General features: G+C 41.6%; 2 protein-coding genes across 3 annotated transcripts in view; one reads left to right on the forward strand and one right to left on the reverse strand.

The window, feature by feature from the left end:
* Positions 1 to 1,273, forward strand: part of VAPA (VAMP associated protein A) — a 33,681-nt gene extending 32,408 nt beyond the window's left edge. Inside the window, exon 6 of the mRNA XM_050892886.1 lies at positions 481 to 1,273. Coding sequence (XP_050748843.1) covers positions 481 to 639 — 159 coding nt within the window. The 3' untranslated portion in view covers positions 640 to 1,273. The remainder of the gene's footprint in view (positions 1 to 480) is intronic.
* A 14,896-nt stretch (positions 1,274 to 16,169) lies between these two features.
* Positions 16,170 to 18,187, reverse strand: part of APCDD1 (APC down-regulated 1) — a 28,742-nt gene continuing 26,724 nt past the window's right edge. For both annotated transcript variants that reach the window (XM_050892885.1, XM_050892884.1), the window contains one exon: positions 16,170 to 16,890. In XM_050892885.1, the coding sequence (XP_050748842.1) occupies positions 16,442 to 16,890 (449 nt within the window). In that variant the 3' untranslated portion in view covers positions 16,170 to 16,441. The remainder of the gene's footprint in view (positions 16,891 to 18,187) is intronic.

An 18,187-nucleotide genomic window follows, 5' to 3' on the forward strand; every position in this document is an offset into this window, starting at 1 on the left:
TTTTCTATATATTTGCTTTTGGGTATCTGACAATTTCATTGGCCATGGTAGCCTTTTATAGAACCATGGAATAATGATGTCTCCACACCTGTAATTCTGATGACATTGGATCATTTGGAGAAACAGTACACAAAGCAGTTATTTCTCCTCAACAGTAAGGAGTTACTGCTATTTAATTCTGACACATAGTAAGTAAAAGCAGGATTCTTTGTTGTGCCTAGCAAGAATTTCAGAATCTTTCTTAAGCAGAGCATGGAGAGAGACTAGTGGATTACTTGTCCTTATTTGAAATATTATGGTTTGCTATGTTCATATTTTGGATTTTGGTGTGGTGTAATGTGGTGGGTTTTTTGTTTTTTTTTTTTTTTTACTTTATTTAAATGTTCACCAGTAAATTTGGCCTTTTGAGTTCAGTTTTTACAATTGTAAAGAAGATGTGTTCATAAATTTTTTTCGATCTGTGTTTTTGTTCCCCCTCAGGATGAAGGCTTGAGGCTCAGAAAAGTAGCGCACTCGGATAAATCTGGATCACCCACAGCTTTGGCCCTCAGAGATAACGGCTCTAATTCTCTTCCTTCACTTCTTGTTGTAATTGCAGCCATTTTCATTGGATTCTTTCTAGGGAAATTCATCTTGTAGAAAGAATGAGTGAGAGAAGCATGCAAAATGCAGCTTCCTTTTTCTTTTTTTTTTTCTTGGCCAGAAAAAGATTTGTTTACCTACCACTTCATTGGTAGTATGGCTCAAGTGGCCATTTTTGTGTACAGCATCATAACAGGCTTTGCCTTTAATGATCTCGCACAGTTAGAAAACACAATCTGAAAAGACAAACTGTTCGGCTACTGGACAAAATTGTACATTAAGTCATCAATAGCAGGTGTCAGTTGCACAGTCAGTCCTTTATGAAAATTCATAAATAAAGAATTGTTCTTTCTTTCTGTGGTTTTAATAAGAATTCAAAAATTGTTCAGAGTCTTGTAAATGTTATTTTAATAATCCTTTAAAATTTTATCTGTTGCTGTTACCTCTTGAAAAATGATTTATTAGATTGCTAATCCCACTCATTCAGGAATATGACAAGAGGTATTCTGGGGGAAATGGTGCCTCTTACTGTGTAAATTTTCTCCTTACCTTACTTTGCTAATATCATGGCAGAATTTCTTTCTTATTCCTTGTGAGGCATTGTTGAGAGTTCTTCATCCTTACAATCCTGTCCCATAATATTTAACATTACAAAAGAAATAAAATTGTTAACAGATTTTTCTGCTGGGTAGCCTGTTTGTGTGTGTCGTACTTCTAGAAGGGATTCCTAACAAGTTCATTGTTCATGGTAATTTGCTACTTGTAACAAATGGCTATTTTGAAGTTTATTTGCTTAAGTCTCTGGCTTAGACTGTTGTAATTGAAGCTGGGGGGGGGGGGGGAGTTTCCATTCCATTTGTTTAAAAAAATGAACTGTTTTCTGGCTGCTTTCAGCTACAGAGAGGATGGTTATCAAACTTGTTTTGGGACAGAATAATTTGGATATCCAGCAGGTACAAATACCAGACATGAATGTTTTCAATATATTAACAATTTGCTTGGATTGTGTGGGAGTGTAATAATCAACCTTCTGTTCCATCTTTGGATCTTCTGGGTGTCTTCCAGGAGTCAACGTTATTCTTTGATTTCATAAGGGTACTTAATTCACATACACTAACTTACTCAGTTTGTAATTCTGTTTTAGCAGATATTAAAAAATGCAATTTGAATCATTCAGACACCCATAGTGAATTCCATGATGCAGAAGAGTTGATACTTGCTGAGTGAGCCTCAGTTGCTCACCTTTTGAAAATGAAAATCATTTTTATGCAACTCTTGGCAGATCTACCTGTGTTAACCATGTATAGCTAAGTTTTAAAGAATGCATTTTTTGGGGGTCTGAAATGCTTCCCTGCACTTAATCTTATGTCTTGCCTCATCTCTGAATATGTCATAAAAACAAACAGTAGTATTGGAACAAAATATTATCTGTACTTCTGACTAAGCATAATCCAATACAGGGAATTACTTGTATACTGAAAAATTGTGGAAGGGGTATACTCCTGTAAGCAAAATTGTGTATGCTTTTGGACAGCTTGACTTGATGTGGTGCAGCTAAGTGTGTTAGACCTTGGTATATGCACACCTTATGTAGCTGAGAAAAATGTTCTGGAGAAGATGTACGTTGTCTTGGTTGCCTTTGATTTCTAGCGCTTTTTTTAAAAAAAGAAAACTACAATTACATCATGTTCTGTCATTGCTCTCTGTGATAAACTTTTTTATAAAATCTTGCATATGTGCAAGGAAGATGATGAAGAAAATGCAAATACTGCTTATCTTTTCACTTAAGCATGCAAGCACAGATGTTTCCAATTACTTGTTCCAGTGTCTCCATTCAAGTCTCCTTCCATCCCAGTGACTGGAAAAACTATGTTAAGGTCTTGATTATTTTGGTTCCGCTGGTTCAGAATGGTATAATTCTCCTGATTTTTTTTCTCTAACAGAACATTGCCACATCAAACTTTCATAGCCTGTTCCAAACTGATTAAGTGGAAAATAACGAAAGTGGTAGTATGGAGCATGTAGTTTGCTTCAGACAGAGCAGTCATGCCTGCGTTGAAGGGGGGGTGGGGTGGGGTGGAATCCTCTGGAAGATCTTAAAATGTTTACAGCATAGTGTATGGAGGTTTTCAAGGGTAGCTAGCACTTTCAGGACTTGAGAGCAGAAAAAGGAGACATTGCTCAATGGAGCTGACTCAGGTTTTGATGTCTGGCAGCAGAAATAAGGTAAAAATAATGATAAAATCAGATTGAAATAAGTTTTTTCATAAAGAACAAACAGGTGGTGGTACAACTTGGTGATGGTTTAAGTAATGTCTTCAAAGTGAAAGTGTGCAGCGGTCTCGTAACCAGTGTACTTACTAATGGTATAAGGAGACTGTCTTGGTTTCCAGTAATTCCTTCATAGCTGTATATAAAATGTAATGCTAAAACTATTTTGCTCTCAGGAGTCACTTTGGATGAGATCAACTGTATTCAGTGAATTATGTAATATGGATTAAATGGTTTGTCTTTGTTCCTGAAATGGTTAGAACTTCTTGCTTTGTCTGCCTGCTTACTTGTGTACGTAAGCACGGGGAAGTACAGTCTCTCCACTGCTCCTAGTGATATGATCAGATGATGATGCCCATAAAGTCATGTGAGGCTAAATGTGTAACTTCAGTTAAATATGCATTGCAGGTTGCTCTTCTGATTTCTCAAAAGGGCAAGATAGAACAAGTATAGAGTATCAAGGTAGTATTTTAAAGTTTTTATGAATATAGCACTTTAAAAAAGGGTAGTATGATGGTTTGGGGGGGGGGAAGCCTAGTTAAATAGAAGATATAGGTTCTGTAGTAATTCTGGGCACCGAATTTAACCCACTTAAAATATGAAGTTCATTTAAGAAAAAGTTATTGTATCAATGCACAAGTTATTTGTGTATTTCTATGCATTCTCTAAAAGCTGTTGAGAAACACTGTTGCCCAGGCTTGCATGTTTCTGCTGCTATGATTGAAGCCAATTTACGTATAAGTAGTAACCAAACACTAGCTTGAAACTTCATTATCCTATTGGGAGGAGGGAGGGTGGAGGGAGGAGGTGGAAGGTGACATTTTGCCAAAGGGGAAAAGACAAAGTCGATAAGCAAAACTTATCTTTCAGGCCTTCTTCAAAGATATTAAAAGTTGAAGTGTTAATAAACCATTAAAAATGTAGTAGTGTCCTTTTTATTTTGGAATTTCTCCCTGACTACGTACATTCTGTAGACTGCTGATACTGAATAGGTGTATCTAGTCCACCTCGCAGGCAGTGTAACTGCCCTGCTTCTAGATACTGCTAGTAAATAGCATGAAGCTGCCTTGGATGAAGATTCAATGTTGGAGGGAAGAGCAGGTGCCTGAATCCAGGCAACACTGAGGATGCTGATGGTTTGTCAGATTTATAATAGTCGTCGTGACAAAGAGTTTTCTTTTTCCTGTTTGGAGTCCCTAGGTATTTATGCTTGAACTGACTTGCCAGGGTCTGTGGCAAAAGATGGAATGAGAGCTACGCAGTTAGAGAGCAACCCTAATAAACATTTACTATAATATTGAAATGCCCTGCCCTTCATGTTTGCAGATGGGATTGAAATTCTGTAGCCCATCTTTTTAGCCACATTGCTGTGAATGTAACGGTTCACTGCTTTGCTTTCTACGCTGGTTCCTGTTGAATGGCTTTGCGGGGAGTATCCTGGAAGGCACATCCATGTGCAGCACTGACCACTGCTGCCAGGGAGGCTCTGTCTTTGCTGATCTTGAGCTTCTGTGGCAGGTTTAGTCTGGTGGCACACTTAAATGTTGGACAAGAGGGGGAGCTAAATACAGGAGTCAGTTTTCACAAGGGATTGAGCTCCTGTAGAAGCTGGAACTAATGATGATTACATGAAACTCATCTATTTCCTGTCTGAATTTCTTTTACAGGGGCACTCAAATAATTTAACCAAGTATATGATCGAAGTTGTTCTGTTGTGTTTTTCCTTTTGAATGCAGGTTGCATATGTTTAAAAAGAATTGCTGATTCTGACAGGGCTGCATAAGCAGAGGTGGTGATGGTGTCATCACCTTTATTTATTTGCCCTTTAAGTGACAAATGGCTATGTAGAAATGAGCTCTTGTGCAAAAGCAAGACAATTGATTCTTATCTTTTATCTGGCTTTCTCATTACTGCTAGATGGTAAGGTCAGTGCCTGTTCCTCATTTGGTGGGACAAGAGTTTATGTGTTTGTGTGGTGAACTGGATCTGGAAACTGCTTTGGATGAAATCTATTGTTTCATCCCCTACAAACTGTGTTTTAACTAAATTGTGGTATAAGCATCTCCCACCATATTACAGTGCCATTTTATTTAAAGCTTGGTACCAGTTTATGTAGTGTTGATAACACTGCCAGCAGGGTATTGAATCCCTGTTCATACAGTAGCTACTTCTGTTGCTGGCAGTGGTGGAATGCTGCTCTTCCCCTCTCTTCTTTAGAAAAGATTTAAAGGGTGTTACGGTATCCAGGCACAGAGGCATGAGACAGACAGCTATTATAGCTAAGCAGTCTGAGCTCGGACACTTGAAATAAATGAAAAAGTTATTCTTACCTTTTAAACTTGTGTATAAGAAAAAAAGCATTGTGAGTTGTTTTGTTTTAAAGTTAGTCTGCTTATCATCCAAGTTCGGGGGTGGGGGGAGATTGCCGTAGTCTGGGAATAATTATTTCAGGATGTTCTTGAAAGTTCTTACTAATGCTGGTGCAGGTTCATGTGCATAGGTGACTTCACAAAGAGTGTCACTGGTGATCAATGTCTAGGCTATTCTCAGAGTGGGTAGCAATTAAATAGCAATCTTTGTGAGTGTCTCAGTCTGCCTTGTAAGGATGGCTTATCCTGGCTTTAGAGATGGGGAAACTGAGGCACAAGTGTTGGGGCAAATGATTGGGGAAGGCTGGTTTAGGCACAGCCCCTGTTTTCTAGCGCACGCTCCATCCTGTTCCTCATCAAGCCTTCCTTGAGCCTTGTCCGAGGTTTGTCCTTGGATTTCCAAAATGCTGCTTCATGTTTGTTGCTCGAAAATCTTTCGTAGGCTTTTAAAGCACCTTCCTAAAGACTTAGCGGTTGCCTTGTCTGTTCCTGAAGCAGAGTGTTGAACAGCCAGAAAACATGGCTGTTAGAGAGGTGTTTAACAGTGGATTATGCTCACTGGGATTATAATGCCTGACCTCTGCTAAAGACGGAGGGGAGGGGAAGATGCTAAACATTTGGGTGTGTTGTTTTTGTAGTCTTGGAACATAAAAGTGTGTCTGTGTAGCAAAAAAATTCTGTGGAGCCAGTGCTGTTCGTACTTTTCAAGTAAAAGAAAACAAACAGTCCTGAATCTGTACAACTACCTTGTTAGTGGTGGTATGTATTGTTCTACCCATGGGAGTGGCAAAATATTTTTCCATTGCTGCTTTGATAGTCCAAATACAGATGATACAGACAGCTATGCTCTGATTTTCAGAGGCACTTCTTCAGAAGAGCCAAGCACTTATTTTTTTAAAACTTAAACATGTTTGACTCCTGCAAGCAAAGGTGCTCCAGCAGTAGTAAGACTCTTACAGAGGTTAAATCCACTGATGTGTTTTCACTCAAAATTAGTAAATGCTTTGCTGTTATTACTGCTTTTCAGACTGCAGTACAGTTCTGCACTGGTATGAGGGCCGGTTTGAGGAATATTAATAATGAGAATCTAGTAATTATCTTAATTATAAAGATGGTGCTCTGTTTCTTAATGGTTGAGAGGCATTGCTTTAAATCATCATGTAGGACAGTCTAGTTTATAGAACAGTGTTTTGGAAAAGCTTAGGAGGAAAGTCTACAGAAAACAAAACTTGAACCCTGGGTCAAAGAGAGAGACAGCCCTGTGGAGCTGTCATCAGAGGTACTAAAGAGTGCAGCTTTGATAATGGAGTGGTTCATAGAAGGTGGGAGCTCATGTAGTGGCTCATTGTCCTTGATTGCCTTAATCACCTCAGGTTAGTTTAAAATTTTGAAATGGTAAACATGAGACACCTGTCCCACATCTCGGGAGTGGTGGGTGTCAAGTGAAGAAGAAGGGAGTACGGTAGGAAGAGATGGTCATGAGAAGAGCAAGATGGACTGCTTCTGAAATGGCTTTGTTGATGGCTTTGTCTTCCTAGGACAGCTGGGCTGTTAGGAAGGTCTGTACGTGCTGCCTTCTCCCCAGACATATGCTGGAAACTGCTGTGGCCTTCTCCAGGAATGGGAGTTTCTCTCCAACCTCAGGGTGTAAAGCCTCAAACATGGTGACTGGTCTTGTAAACAGGAGAATGCCAGGAGAAGGATTTTCATTGTATTCATGCCCAGGATTGTCTAACCTCGGATTTCCAATGCAGCCTTCAGCTTCATGGCACTGCTTTCAGACTTCATTTTCTTGTGTAATACCTTGAAATACTTTAGCCCTTGGGCTTCTCATTTCATGTCCCAGCTTCAAGAAAATCGGAACAGATTGCTTTCCTGATTAGGTGAAATTACCTCTTCATCCTGCCTCCACAGGAACCAGATTACAATGGCAAAGGAAGGTCAGCGTATTTGTGGAAAAACTTAACTTCTTAAAGAGACAAGGTTTATGTGATTGCAGCATCTTTGTGCTGCTTCTCCCTGTGCGAATTTGAAATCTAATTCAAGCCACATTTGGTAGAGAGGTTGATGTTTCACAGATACCAACTACCTCCAATTACAGGAAGATTAGAGCTGAGATGAAAGACGTTCAAATTGGTGCTCCCATCCAGGGGAAGCCTGCACAGTGAGCTGGAAAGATACCTGTCCTGCTTGCTGCTGTTTGACCAGTTAGTGCTGGCGTGCTTGCCAAGCTGTCAGCATGGGCATAGATCAAACACCCTGGCAGCTGCCGGGGGTAGCCCAGCACTTGTCAGCAATGTGGGTGAGAGATGAGCGTGTTAAGGGAGCAGGTTAGCAGGCATGGCGGGGGAAAACTTGAGGTGTCACTAGAGTAAGCTCATGGAGGGTGTGTGGGGTGGGAGCGGAGCTTGATCTGCCCGTGGGCAGGAAGGAGGTGATGCAAGAAAACTGCTAAATAATGGGGTGAGAAACGCTAAAAGTTGGAAGAAAGTATAACCCTGCATGTATGCATCCTCACTTCTCTGACCTGCTCTGCTCAGGCACTTCAGAAATACTAATGATTCAGTGATAGCGTGTCCAAAGAAGGGCAACAAAGCTGGTGAAGGGTCTAGAGCACAAGTCTTACGAGGAACGGCTGAGGGAACTGGGGTTGTTTAGCCTGGAGAAAAGGAGGCTCAGGGGAGACCTTATCACCCTCTACAACTACCCAAAGGAGGCTGTAGCGAGGTGGGTGTCTGTCTCTTTTCCCAAGTAACAAGCAATAGGACAAGAGGAAATGGCCTGAAGTTGTGCCAGGGGAGGTTTAGATTGGATATTAGGAAAAATTTCTTCACTGAAAGGGTTGTCAAGCATTGGAACAGGCTGCCCAGGGGAAGTGGTTGAGTCACCATCCCTGGAGGTATTTAAAAGACATGTAGATGTGATGCTTAGGGACATGGTTTAGTGGTGGACTTGGTGGTGGTAGGTTTACGGTTGGACTCGATGATCTTAAAGGCCTTTTCCAACCTAAACGATTCTATGATTTTATGATTACGAATGGATCAGAGAAGGAATCTGATGTTCAGAGTAGCCATAATTGAGCTCAAAGCTTCTCTTAGACCAGTGATTTAAAAAAAAAAAAAAAAAAAAAAAAGCTAATTGTGGTTTTGTAAGTCCACTTCTAGAGGTATGTAGAAGTTGCATTTGTCGAACTAGAGGCATAGAAATGAAACAGCTAATCAAAAGTAAACATTTTCAGTAACGTAACCAGTGGCATATGGACAGGAGCCTCCTGATCTGCTTGGCTACTGCTCTGATAGTGCAGCAGAGAAAGAGCAACGCGTGATGCGAGTCCTCCGGCGCTCTGTGCACGCCGCGCGGCTTGTTAGGTGAGCCACACAAACATTAATTCCCCTGTGGGCAGGCATAATAATAGGGTTATGTAGAACCATTGTGTGTGTCTGTGTGCATTCATATTTAACATCTGATTTGTGAACACAAATCTTTCTGGGGTACCTGCATGCTAATATGCAAACTGGTGGTTACAGTGGACTGGGTTACTATAGGACTTCACATTATATCATATGTTTGTAATTGCTTCAGTGGCCTCTAATCCATTTTCCTTCTTTAACTGCTAATTTTTGAGTTACTTTAAAATTGCTGATTTTGAAGGTGACTGGGTGCAGAAACACTTCCTTCATTCTTGCCAAATGGGAGTCATCTTGTCCAAAACCCCCTCCTAAATGCCCTCTGAGCCTCTGCAAGTATTAATTTGAGACCTTCAAAGAGAAACAGGAGGCTTAAGCAGGAGGTTGCTGACACAAGGTGAATTTCCACCATCCAGAAGTGTTTGCTACTGCTTTTGTGAAGTGCAAAGATCTCAGCTGTCAATGCAAAAGCATTTTTAGATTTAAGAAATTTAAATTTAGATTTTTAGAAATTAAGCTATTTTTATAGGAAATCCTTCCCAGTCTCATGCCTGATGTAAGTCTTGTATGCTCCCTTTCATGTAGCTATACATTGATAGTTATCTCCTAGTTCTGGTTGGAATCATGGAAGCTTAAAGCACTTGCTCTTGTAACAGGGTGAGCCAATAATAATCTAAGATTTAAAATGGTAGAGTGTCTGTCAAAATTTAGTAATATTTTTTAGCATATATAGTGTATTTGAGAGTTTATGTAGCTCTTAGAACAGTTTTAGTGAATGTGTGATACTCATTAAAAATTTCGGTAATTCCACAGATAAAGTACTTACATATGAGCTGTATATATATATCACTACAATTTTCAGTGGCCATTTATATATATGTTTTTTGGACAGATGGGAATATGTTGAAGCAATGCAAGGTTTACAGTTTAGTAATAGTATTTTCCTTCTAGTATTAATTTAAAACAAAACATGCAGAAATGGTTGGTACAGCTTAGACCATGCAATCATTTCCCCAGTATCCCTTACAGAGTGTGGAGAAAGGATTCCTTTAGTGCATACTGTGTAAGTTCAAAAAGTTTTGCCCTGATCGTATGGCACTGGGCATGCAGGAGGGGCTGCAGCGAGGGCTGCAGAGGCAAAGCTTCATTTTGGTGTTTCTTAACTCTTGACAGCGTAACTTCAGATTTCTTCTGAGTGTAGTTCCTGTGATTTCTTTTGTCACTACCACTCCCATGGATGGTGTGCCCCTCTGGGAAGGAGAGAGCGTCACGTGGAATGAAATCATAGCCTTAGTCTGATCCTCCGGGAAGACGTAAAATGTCTTTAAAAGATGTGTGTGTGTTTTATTTTCTGTATGCTAAAACCATGGGCTCAGTAGAGAAGCTGGCTTCAGGACCGATACATGTTTCCTGTTAATTTGCCCTGTTAGCCCAGGCTCTGATGATCCTTTCTGTCTTTCATGAGAGATGATGGTGTCACCTGGTTACCTTGCTGGCACTCCTCTGCTCCATAATTGCTACGCTACCCTCTCAACTGGTCTAAATTAATTGCTATAATCAGACGAAGGGAAAGCATGCCTAGCCTCTGTTTAACTTGAGCGCTGCTGCTGCTGCTGCTGGTCGCTGCTCTCGATGAAGGGGACTGAACCTTAAAGCTTGGCTGGTTTTGGTCTCCCCTGCCTCCCCCCTCCCCGCTCCCCTAGCCGTATTGCCGTTGTTTTTTGGGGAGGAGAAAAGCTGGCAGGAGGATTACTGTTCAGCAGCGGGTTTTAGCCGCCAGATGGCAATGTCTCCTCGGCCCTAAGCGCTCCCAGCCAGCGCCGCCGGCTCCGGCCGCCGGTGCTGCCCGGCCCGCCGGTCGCTGCACCGAAACCATCGGCCTCAGTCACACGCTCCCGCTGAAGAGTTCAGATTTATAGCTCATTTTTGTGGCAGAATATTTGGGGGGTTGTGTGTCTCTTGTTTATAGTGTTGAAACTATTAATTGTGTTTGCTGGAAGATACGGTTGTTTCCAGCAGTGCCTTATATAGGGCAGTTAATGCAGCTGATGTCTATATATTGTTTTGATTATCTTTGGGGGTCTTCAGGCTACTGTTTGGTGCTAAGAGAAAAGTGATCCAGTAGTTGGGCATTTATTTAAATAAATTCATAATGCATGTGTCTGTCTAGCAAGCATCTGTCCTCTGGATGAAAGTACGTAGGTCTGATCCTGGGCTTTTTCTGTGGGTGGAATTGCAGAATTCAGCAGAGTTAATCCAGGAGATCTAATGCTTAACAACTCCAAGTGTAAACTTTTTTCCCCAAACTTTTTTCATTTCTTTATTTGAAGACAGCACTATCCTGCACAGCTTGCTTTCTCATTTTCCAGTAGACTGTCTTGGAAATGGCAGCAGACAAGGACCAATGTGGTTCCCATGGGAAAAGGATGTTGGGAATCGTGTCTGCCTGCTTTGAGGCAGCGATCACGGGCAGTTCCCGTTACTGGAAGACACGTAGGAATTAATTACTGTCCTTGGGGCTTGGTAGCGCCATAGCTAGAATCCATCCGATGGACTGGTCCTATACCCTGGAGCGGACTTGTGAAGAAGAAGGGGTGGGAAGAAGGTGCCTGATAAATAATTGCTCAGGCCAACAGTGCTGTTTCCTTAGCTATTGAGGGTACTCGTGGTTTGATTCCTCACAGCCGTGTTTGTTTCTGCCTGATTCAGAAGTGGAGTGGAAATTTTGTTTCTTCATTTCCTTATTATTATTTATTGCTGGCAGCAAATAGCAATTAAAAAAATCAACAGTGATTGCACTAGAGGAGAAGACTAGAAGGAAAAAAATCTTGGCAAATACTTGTAGTAAGAGGGAATATTATGGAAAACTAATGAAACTGTAAAATTTAGAATGAGTGGTGCAGGTTTTTATTACCTAGCCTTCCCTGTTGTGTCTGGAGTGAGTAAATTATGCCATGCAGAATCTATTTATGCCTGAATTCATCCGTACCCACCGCTTTGTGTGGAAGAGAGGCCACTTCTTCACAGGCTGTGGCTACAGCATTCAGAGTACCTTATAATTTAGGGCATGCTTCCTGAAAACCAAGCTCATCTTTCAGGGGTCTCCTGAGTGACTTCTGAAAACTCAGAAACTGGTCAGCTCCAAAGCTTTTGATGGCGGTGGTTGAAGTTTCACTGACTGCATTTCACCTCCTCTTTCTGTGTGCAAATGCAGCAGGAGTGAAACTGCACAGCACTGAGGAAAGATGCTTTTGTTATCCTGTGGCTTGCTTTCCCTTCTCAGTTCATTTCAGGTTTTTCTTCCTTTTTAAGAAGAGTGTCCTTTCTAATCCCTCCCTGCTCCCTCCCCCAGGTTGTAGCCCTTAAAGCAAGTGAGATGCAATAGCAGAGCAGTAATGCTGGTTTGTTTGCTTACATCTCATTTACGAAAAATATTTGGTTTCTCTTGAACCACACCCTTTGCCCTGACACAGCTGCTCTGACCGTGCTCTCCTTGCAAGCCAACACCGTCATTACTTGTTGGGCACTTCCAGCCCCCATTTTATTCAGAGAACCTGAAGATGTGCTGTGAAACCCAAATCATCCCAGCTGTATCCGTCAGAGCTGTTTCTAGTGACATGTTCTCAAGCAGAAATGTTTTCTTGCATATATAGTAAGAAATGAGCTTTTCTGTGCACAAGTTACTCAACAGAGGGATTTCTGGTTATCGCTTTCCAAGACATCTGTCATGTTTTATAGGTAGAAAGTCAACAACAGAAAACTAATGTGTACAGGAGGTAAAGAAATCCTTAGTTTTTCAGTTAGGCTTTTTTATTTCAATCAATAGTTTAACAAGTGCTTAAACTTCCCCGGCAGTTTAATCTGGAACATAGTTGAGAAGAAAAATATCTTCTATAACTTTACAAAAATAAAAAGATTTTTTTTTCTCCTTAAATCCTGCACTTTAAGCAAGCACACTTGAACTCAAGCAAGACAGACATTATATCTTAAAATATGGACTTCTGTTCATAGAAATGACATTCTACCCCAGGGCAGCAGGCACAATATGTAAACGGTACAGAAACAGAGCAAGAACACTTGTTTTGATTTTTCTGATCCCTTTTGTCCTATTTCTGTAGTAGGACCTGTTAAAACAATTTGCCCAAGAACTTCTTCAGGTCGCCATTTCTTCTGTCAGGTGGCTCCTTGAGTAGGATATTACTGAGGGAAAAACTTTCACCTGTCCTGGCAACATTGGCAGTTATTGAAGATACCAACATTAATTGTTTCATTTTTTTAAAGCTTCTGCATTTCAGTATGGGACAAATCACTCAGTTTGTAAGTCTTCCACTGCTAAACCACTTGCGGCTTAACTTCTTTAGCAGCCAGGGCTGCCAGCACATGAGGTCAGGTTGGAGAAATAAAATGAATGGAATATATTGCATCACAAATGCATATGGTGCTGTGCAGCAGTTAATTTAGTGCGTGATGAAACCAAAAGATCAAGGAAGCTTAGCTCCTAGTTCTGTGCCTGTAACCTAGGAGAAGCCTTGCAGAGAAAATGGATTGGCAAATAAACTATGGACTCTGAAGACTTACTTACATCTTTGTCCAACTTGACTTGTATTGGGTAATAGAAGAATAAAGAACAAATATATAGGCACACGGAGGGAAGCTGGTGCAGCATATGCTAAGAACCCAGATCATAAAATTATGTTTCTGGTCAACACTACAAATAAACTAGAGGAGTGCCCAATCAATTTTCTTGTAATGCATTATGAAGGCCTTTTTCAAATACTTCCTTTTTAACTATCTCTAGATGACAGGAGAAAAAAAATGCAGTTCTTGTACAATTTGTACATTGAGTCACGTTTGCATTTAGTGTAACTGTAAGCCTTAGAAAACCTAGACCTTTGCAAGTCTGTGATTCAAAACAGTTGAGACATGAATATGCTTTTTAGAGGTAAGAACTAGACAGGTCTTTCTCTTGAAACCGTTGTAGTATTTCTGACATTAGGCAATCTACAGAGGGGCCACAAAGCACTAATAAACTGTAGATCATTGCCCTGATGAATATAGAACATTGTGCTGTGGAGCAGTTCCTCTGCTCTCTGCTTCAGTCCTGCATCGCAAGCACGTGCAGATTTCAGCTGGGACCGAGTTGTGCGTGGCACTTGCATAGGGAAGGAACAGGGTCTGACAACTCCAGCTACTGATATTTTTCCAGAGATAGGACCACCAAACGTGGGAATGGTCGATGGTGGTGGAAGAAGCTTGTCTTGTGTGATCTAAGGAACATCACGCCATACCCATCCTCATAAATAAAAACTAACGTAAATTCACTCATGCCACTAGGTCTCAAACAAGTCAGAAACGAAGCTAGTATTTAAGGGACTTGTTTGACTGTAATAGCTCAGTAACTCAGTTGGAGATACGCTGGTGTCAATCTGCTGAATACAAAACTCTAGCCTAGCTAGAGAAAACCAAACTCTGTCCTGGTTCCTAGCTTCTCTTTCAGAGGCTTCGTGTCTCCTTCTTGACCCTCTAGTTAAAACTGTGCTGCTGATGCCTCCCTACCAGCAACTGATGCAGAACTGACTCTTCAAGTCAGTTTGACTGTGTAGAGCAGAAAACCATCAAGAAATGCTGATTAGAGCAGCTGTTGTTCATAGGGCTCGATTCATCATGATGAGTTGGCTTTTAGCTCCTTCCAGCCGGCTGGAGGAGGTCTGATACCAGATGGATGGATGAACACTTTCTCTGGTGACTGCTGAGCTATCCTGAGCTCTGTTCCTGACTCATTAAAGAGTTTTCTGTGTCTTTTCATTTTCTCCTCAGACAGATGAGAAAGATGTGATCTGACCTGGCAGTGAGTCTATGATACTGTTCCTTCTTCCCTTCCTCCTGCTGTCTCACCTGGTTCACCTGGTGAACCAATTTTGTTGCAACTCTGAGGAAATTCACATCCAAGGCTGATACCAGCTTGGAAAAACTGTCAAGAAGGCACGGACTTTGAGGAAGTAGGGAGCCTGAGCATAGCCATTGGCTACTCAAATGGCTTTTTCCTGCTGTTTGTGCTAGCAAGGTCCATGCTGTCACTATGTTTTCAAAGAATGCTTTTGCTATAGCAGACAGTATGGAGGCTCACCTATGTAAAGCTGAAAGACCTTCGTTCAAGACATAATTTTCCTATAATGCTGAAAATAACACATTAAAGGCTTTTTTCTCACATAGTACTGGACTGGGCAGCTAGAAGCTGCTGATACTGCTGAAGAAACGCTATGACCTTACTCCTTATGTTTCTTACACAGATTTCTGCTCCTCCTGTGAGCCAAAACATGTGTATATCAGTAAAAGCCACAGCCTAAATGCCGCAAGGTTAGGCCATGCCCTCAAGCTCCCTCCCCATTAAAGCAGGGGAGCATGGTTCATCTAGGAACTTCTACCTCCTTGCTGGCCTTAAATATCTCCCCTACCGTCTCCAGAGTCTGTTCTGATTCACATCAGTGCGCACAAGGATGTATTTGCTACTGGGTGAAACCTGAGGGCTTCCAGGGCAGCCTCTTGTTGAAGAGTGTTCTCTGAGGGCTGTGCCTATCCACCTTCCCAGCAGTGTCTCCACAAACCAATGCCGATTTAAGCTCCGTGAAACCATGGTATGTGTTGGGACAGTCCAGCAAGGAGAAAAGGGAGGACGTGGCTGCATTTGTGCAACTCTTGCTTCTCCCTCTGGTAAGACTGGGCCAGTCTCCCTCCATCAGATGGATGCGGGTTTGTTTCCAGCTGCTTTCTTGCTCTACTAGGGGCCACGGTGTGCTTGCTGCTGAAACCCTTTACATGAGGTCACATCACTAAAAATATGCTGCTAAATAGGGTTGCAGAACATGTTAGACCCCACTTGCTTCTTTATGTTGCCCACCTGGCTGACACAAAATCCAAGGCACAAATAACTGCACGCAGAGTATGTAAGGCCTCAAGAATATGAAAACAGAAGTCGTCCCTGCAGCCTTGTATCGGCAGCTTACCTGCGCTCTGTGCATCCCACAGAAAAAATGCTGCTTCTGTCTGGCTTTAGGGGGGCTTGGTTGTAACTACTCGCTAGATACAAAGGGAAGCCTCAAAGCAATTACATAGCTAAGGAAATTGAACGAGAAAATATTAAGCCACTGGTTATTTTTACAACGTAATGATTGTAAAAATAGCTTAAATTACTTGGAATATTTTTTTAATTAGAGGTATCAACCGTTTAGCACTATCTGAACAGAGGGCTGTTGATTTGCTGTTTCTTTTTGTGTTACAAGCTGTGAGATAATGACAAGATAAATCTTTGTGGGTTTCTTCCTTATATACATATCTACATCAGAGCTGTGAAGTCAGAGGGGGAAGCTGCTATCACAGTACTGGCACAACACCGAGCCCTTCCCCAGAGCTAAATTCTGATGAGAAACCAGGTGTTGGGGTGTGAGTACCACAATGGTAAGATGGCAGGAGATGACTGAAGCAGGATCATAACATTCACCCCAGCAGTTAAAAAAAAATAAAAATAAAAGGAGACCCCCTCCCTCCCCCCAGAAGTCTGCAGTCCTAAAGTGCAATTACTTTTGTGCAGTCATGTCAGGCCAGGGATCAGACTGGATGAAGTTCAAAGCACAAACATCAAACGAGTGCCGTTCGGGATTCGAGGAGGAGGGGGGAAGTAAGGAAAAGAACAACAGTTCTCAGGCATTCAAGTGCATCAAGAAAATAAATGTCCCTTTCTTTCGGAAGAAAAACAACCCCCAGTCTGGTGGAATCCTGGCTTTGTAGTCATGAAAAATAAGGTTTTTTTCACTTCTAGCTGAGAATGTCCCAATATGACACAGTACAAATAAACACCAAAGCAAGAGCTGGGGCGCTGGGATATTTTTCCGGTGCCCTGCTGCTATACAGCCTTATTTTATTCTCCTCTGGTGACTCTTCAGATCTGGGTACTGATGAAGCGCACTGAATTAAAGGCATCTGGTAGGAAGTGGCTCTCTTCTCCGGTCGGTCGGGGCTGGACCCGTCGCTTGGTCTCTGGCCATTGTACAGCAAGTACCTGCCCCGGGCATCCTGCTCCATTTTGAAGATTTCGTACTCGGTGTGAGGTAGGCGGATGCCGAGCGCGATGCAGCCATTCGTGTGGGTGACATCTTGCTGAACCCCAACTTGCCAGGACCCCTGTGCTCCGCACTCATTCCCATTGAAGACGTTGAGCAGCGAGGCTGTGGATATATCCATGGGAGTGACCTTCATGTGATTGACTGCGAGAGAGGAAGAGAGGAGCTGTTAGCAGAGGGACGAAAACAAAAGCAAAGACAACATGCAGATTGGGGCGTACCTGTGAAATCAGAATTGTCTCTCCTTGTTCATTCTTAAATCAGTTTTTCATATTGCAGGTGTGGCCAGTAAATCTATTTGCATCATTTTACGTCTTTGACGTAATTGCTTCTTGCACAGAATGCGCACACACACCCCAACTCAGTTGAAGAAAACCTGATGGCCACATATCTCAGCCAGAGATTAAGCAGAGCTTTTCATAAATTCCAGACAATCCTTTACAGATAAAGCCTGCTTGGTTATATTAGGAGATGACAGGTAAAAGAGGAAACAATAAAACTTTACTCATGTTTTATTACCATCTGTATTAATCTATAAGTAGGGCTGTTTATCATGTACCTTTCAGCATTTTTTAACATCTGTTACCCTGTAAAGCTAATGAAATAATTAGTTCCAATTGGAAAATTTGGAAAGTACCACAGCTGCATTACCTTCCTATATTACCTGGCCCTTTTTGCATGAATTATAAAATATTGCTGAGCTGGAGAGAGATGCTTTTTCTCATATCTAAACAGTGGCTGCAGCTTGCAGCATCAAACATAGAAGTGCTGCAGCTTCTTCAGTTCTAACCTGCCTGTATTTCAAAGGAGCTTAAGGCACATGAAGTTTTATTTTTCAGCCAAGTTTAAAAAGTTGGGAAAAGCCAAACTCAATGAGCTTATGGAAGCTGAATAGAGATTTTTCCTGGTGTGCGTTTGACACTGTCCATCAAGAAAAGGGGATCTGAATGGATCAGTGCTGACCAAAACAGAAGCAGATAACCAGCCCTCCTGCCTCCCAACACACCAAAATGCCAAATTCTCTTGCAGGTCATTTCGTGGTAAGATTTGTTGGGAACTTTATTCTGAGGTTTTATAAACAGACATTTGACTCAGTGGCTCTACAGTTCACATTATTTGCCCTAGCTGGTGTAAAAGGTAATTTATAGAAATTGAACCTAAAAGTTTTACCAAAACCAAATTAGTGACCTCGATCTGTAAGGTAAATTGGCATACCATAAATCAGAAATTCAAGCAAAAACTGGATTTCACCCCAGGAGCTGAGCTGGGACATGCTGCATGCAGCTCTAAAGAGCAAAAACTCTGACAGGCAAGGGTATCTCCTGCCTCCTATGAAAATCCCAGATTAGTAAATTATTTCTTATAGTTAGATGCTTTCTGAAATTGGAGCCATGCAAGAAGCTTTATGCTTCTAACATGGTAACTGAAATAAGGAGAAGAG

This window comes from Gymnogyps californianus, chromosome 2, assembly GCF_018139145.2.
Source record: "Gymnogyps californianus isolate 813 chromosome 2, ASM1813914v2, whole genome shotgun sequence".
Classification (NCBI taxonomy): Eukaryota; Metazoa; Chordata; class Aves; order Accipitriformes; family Cathartidae; genus Gymnogyps; species Gymnogyps californianus.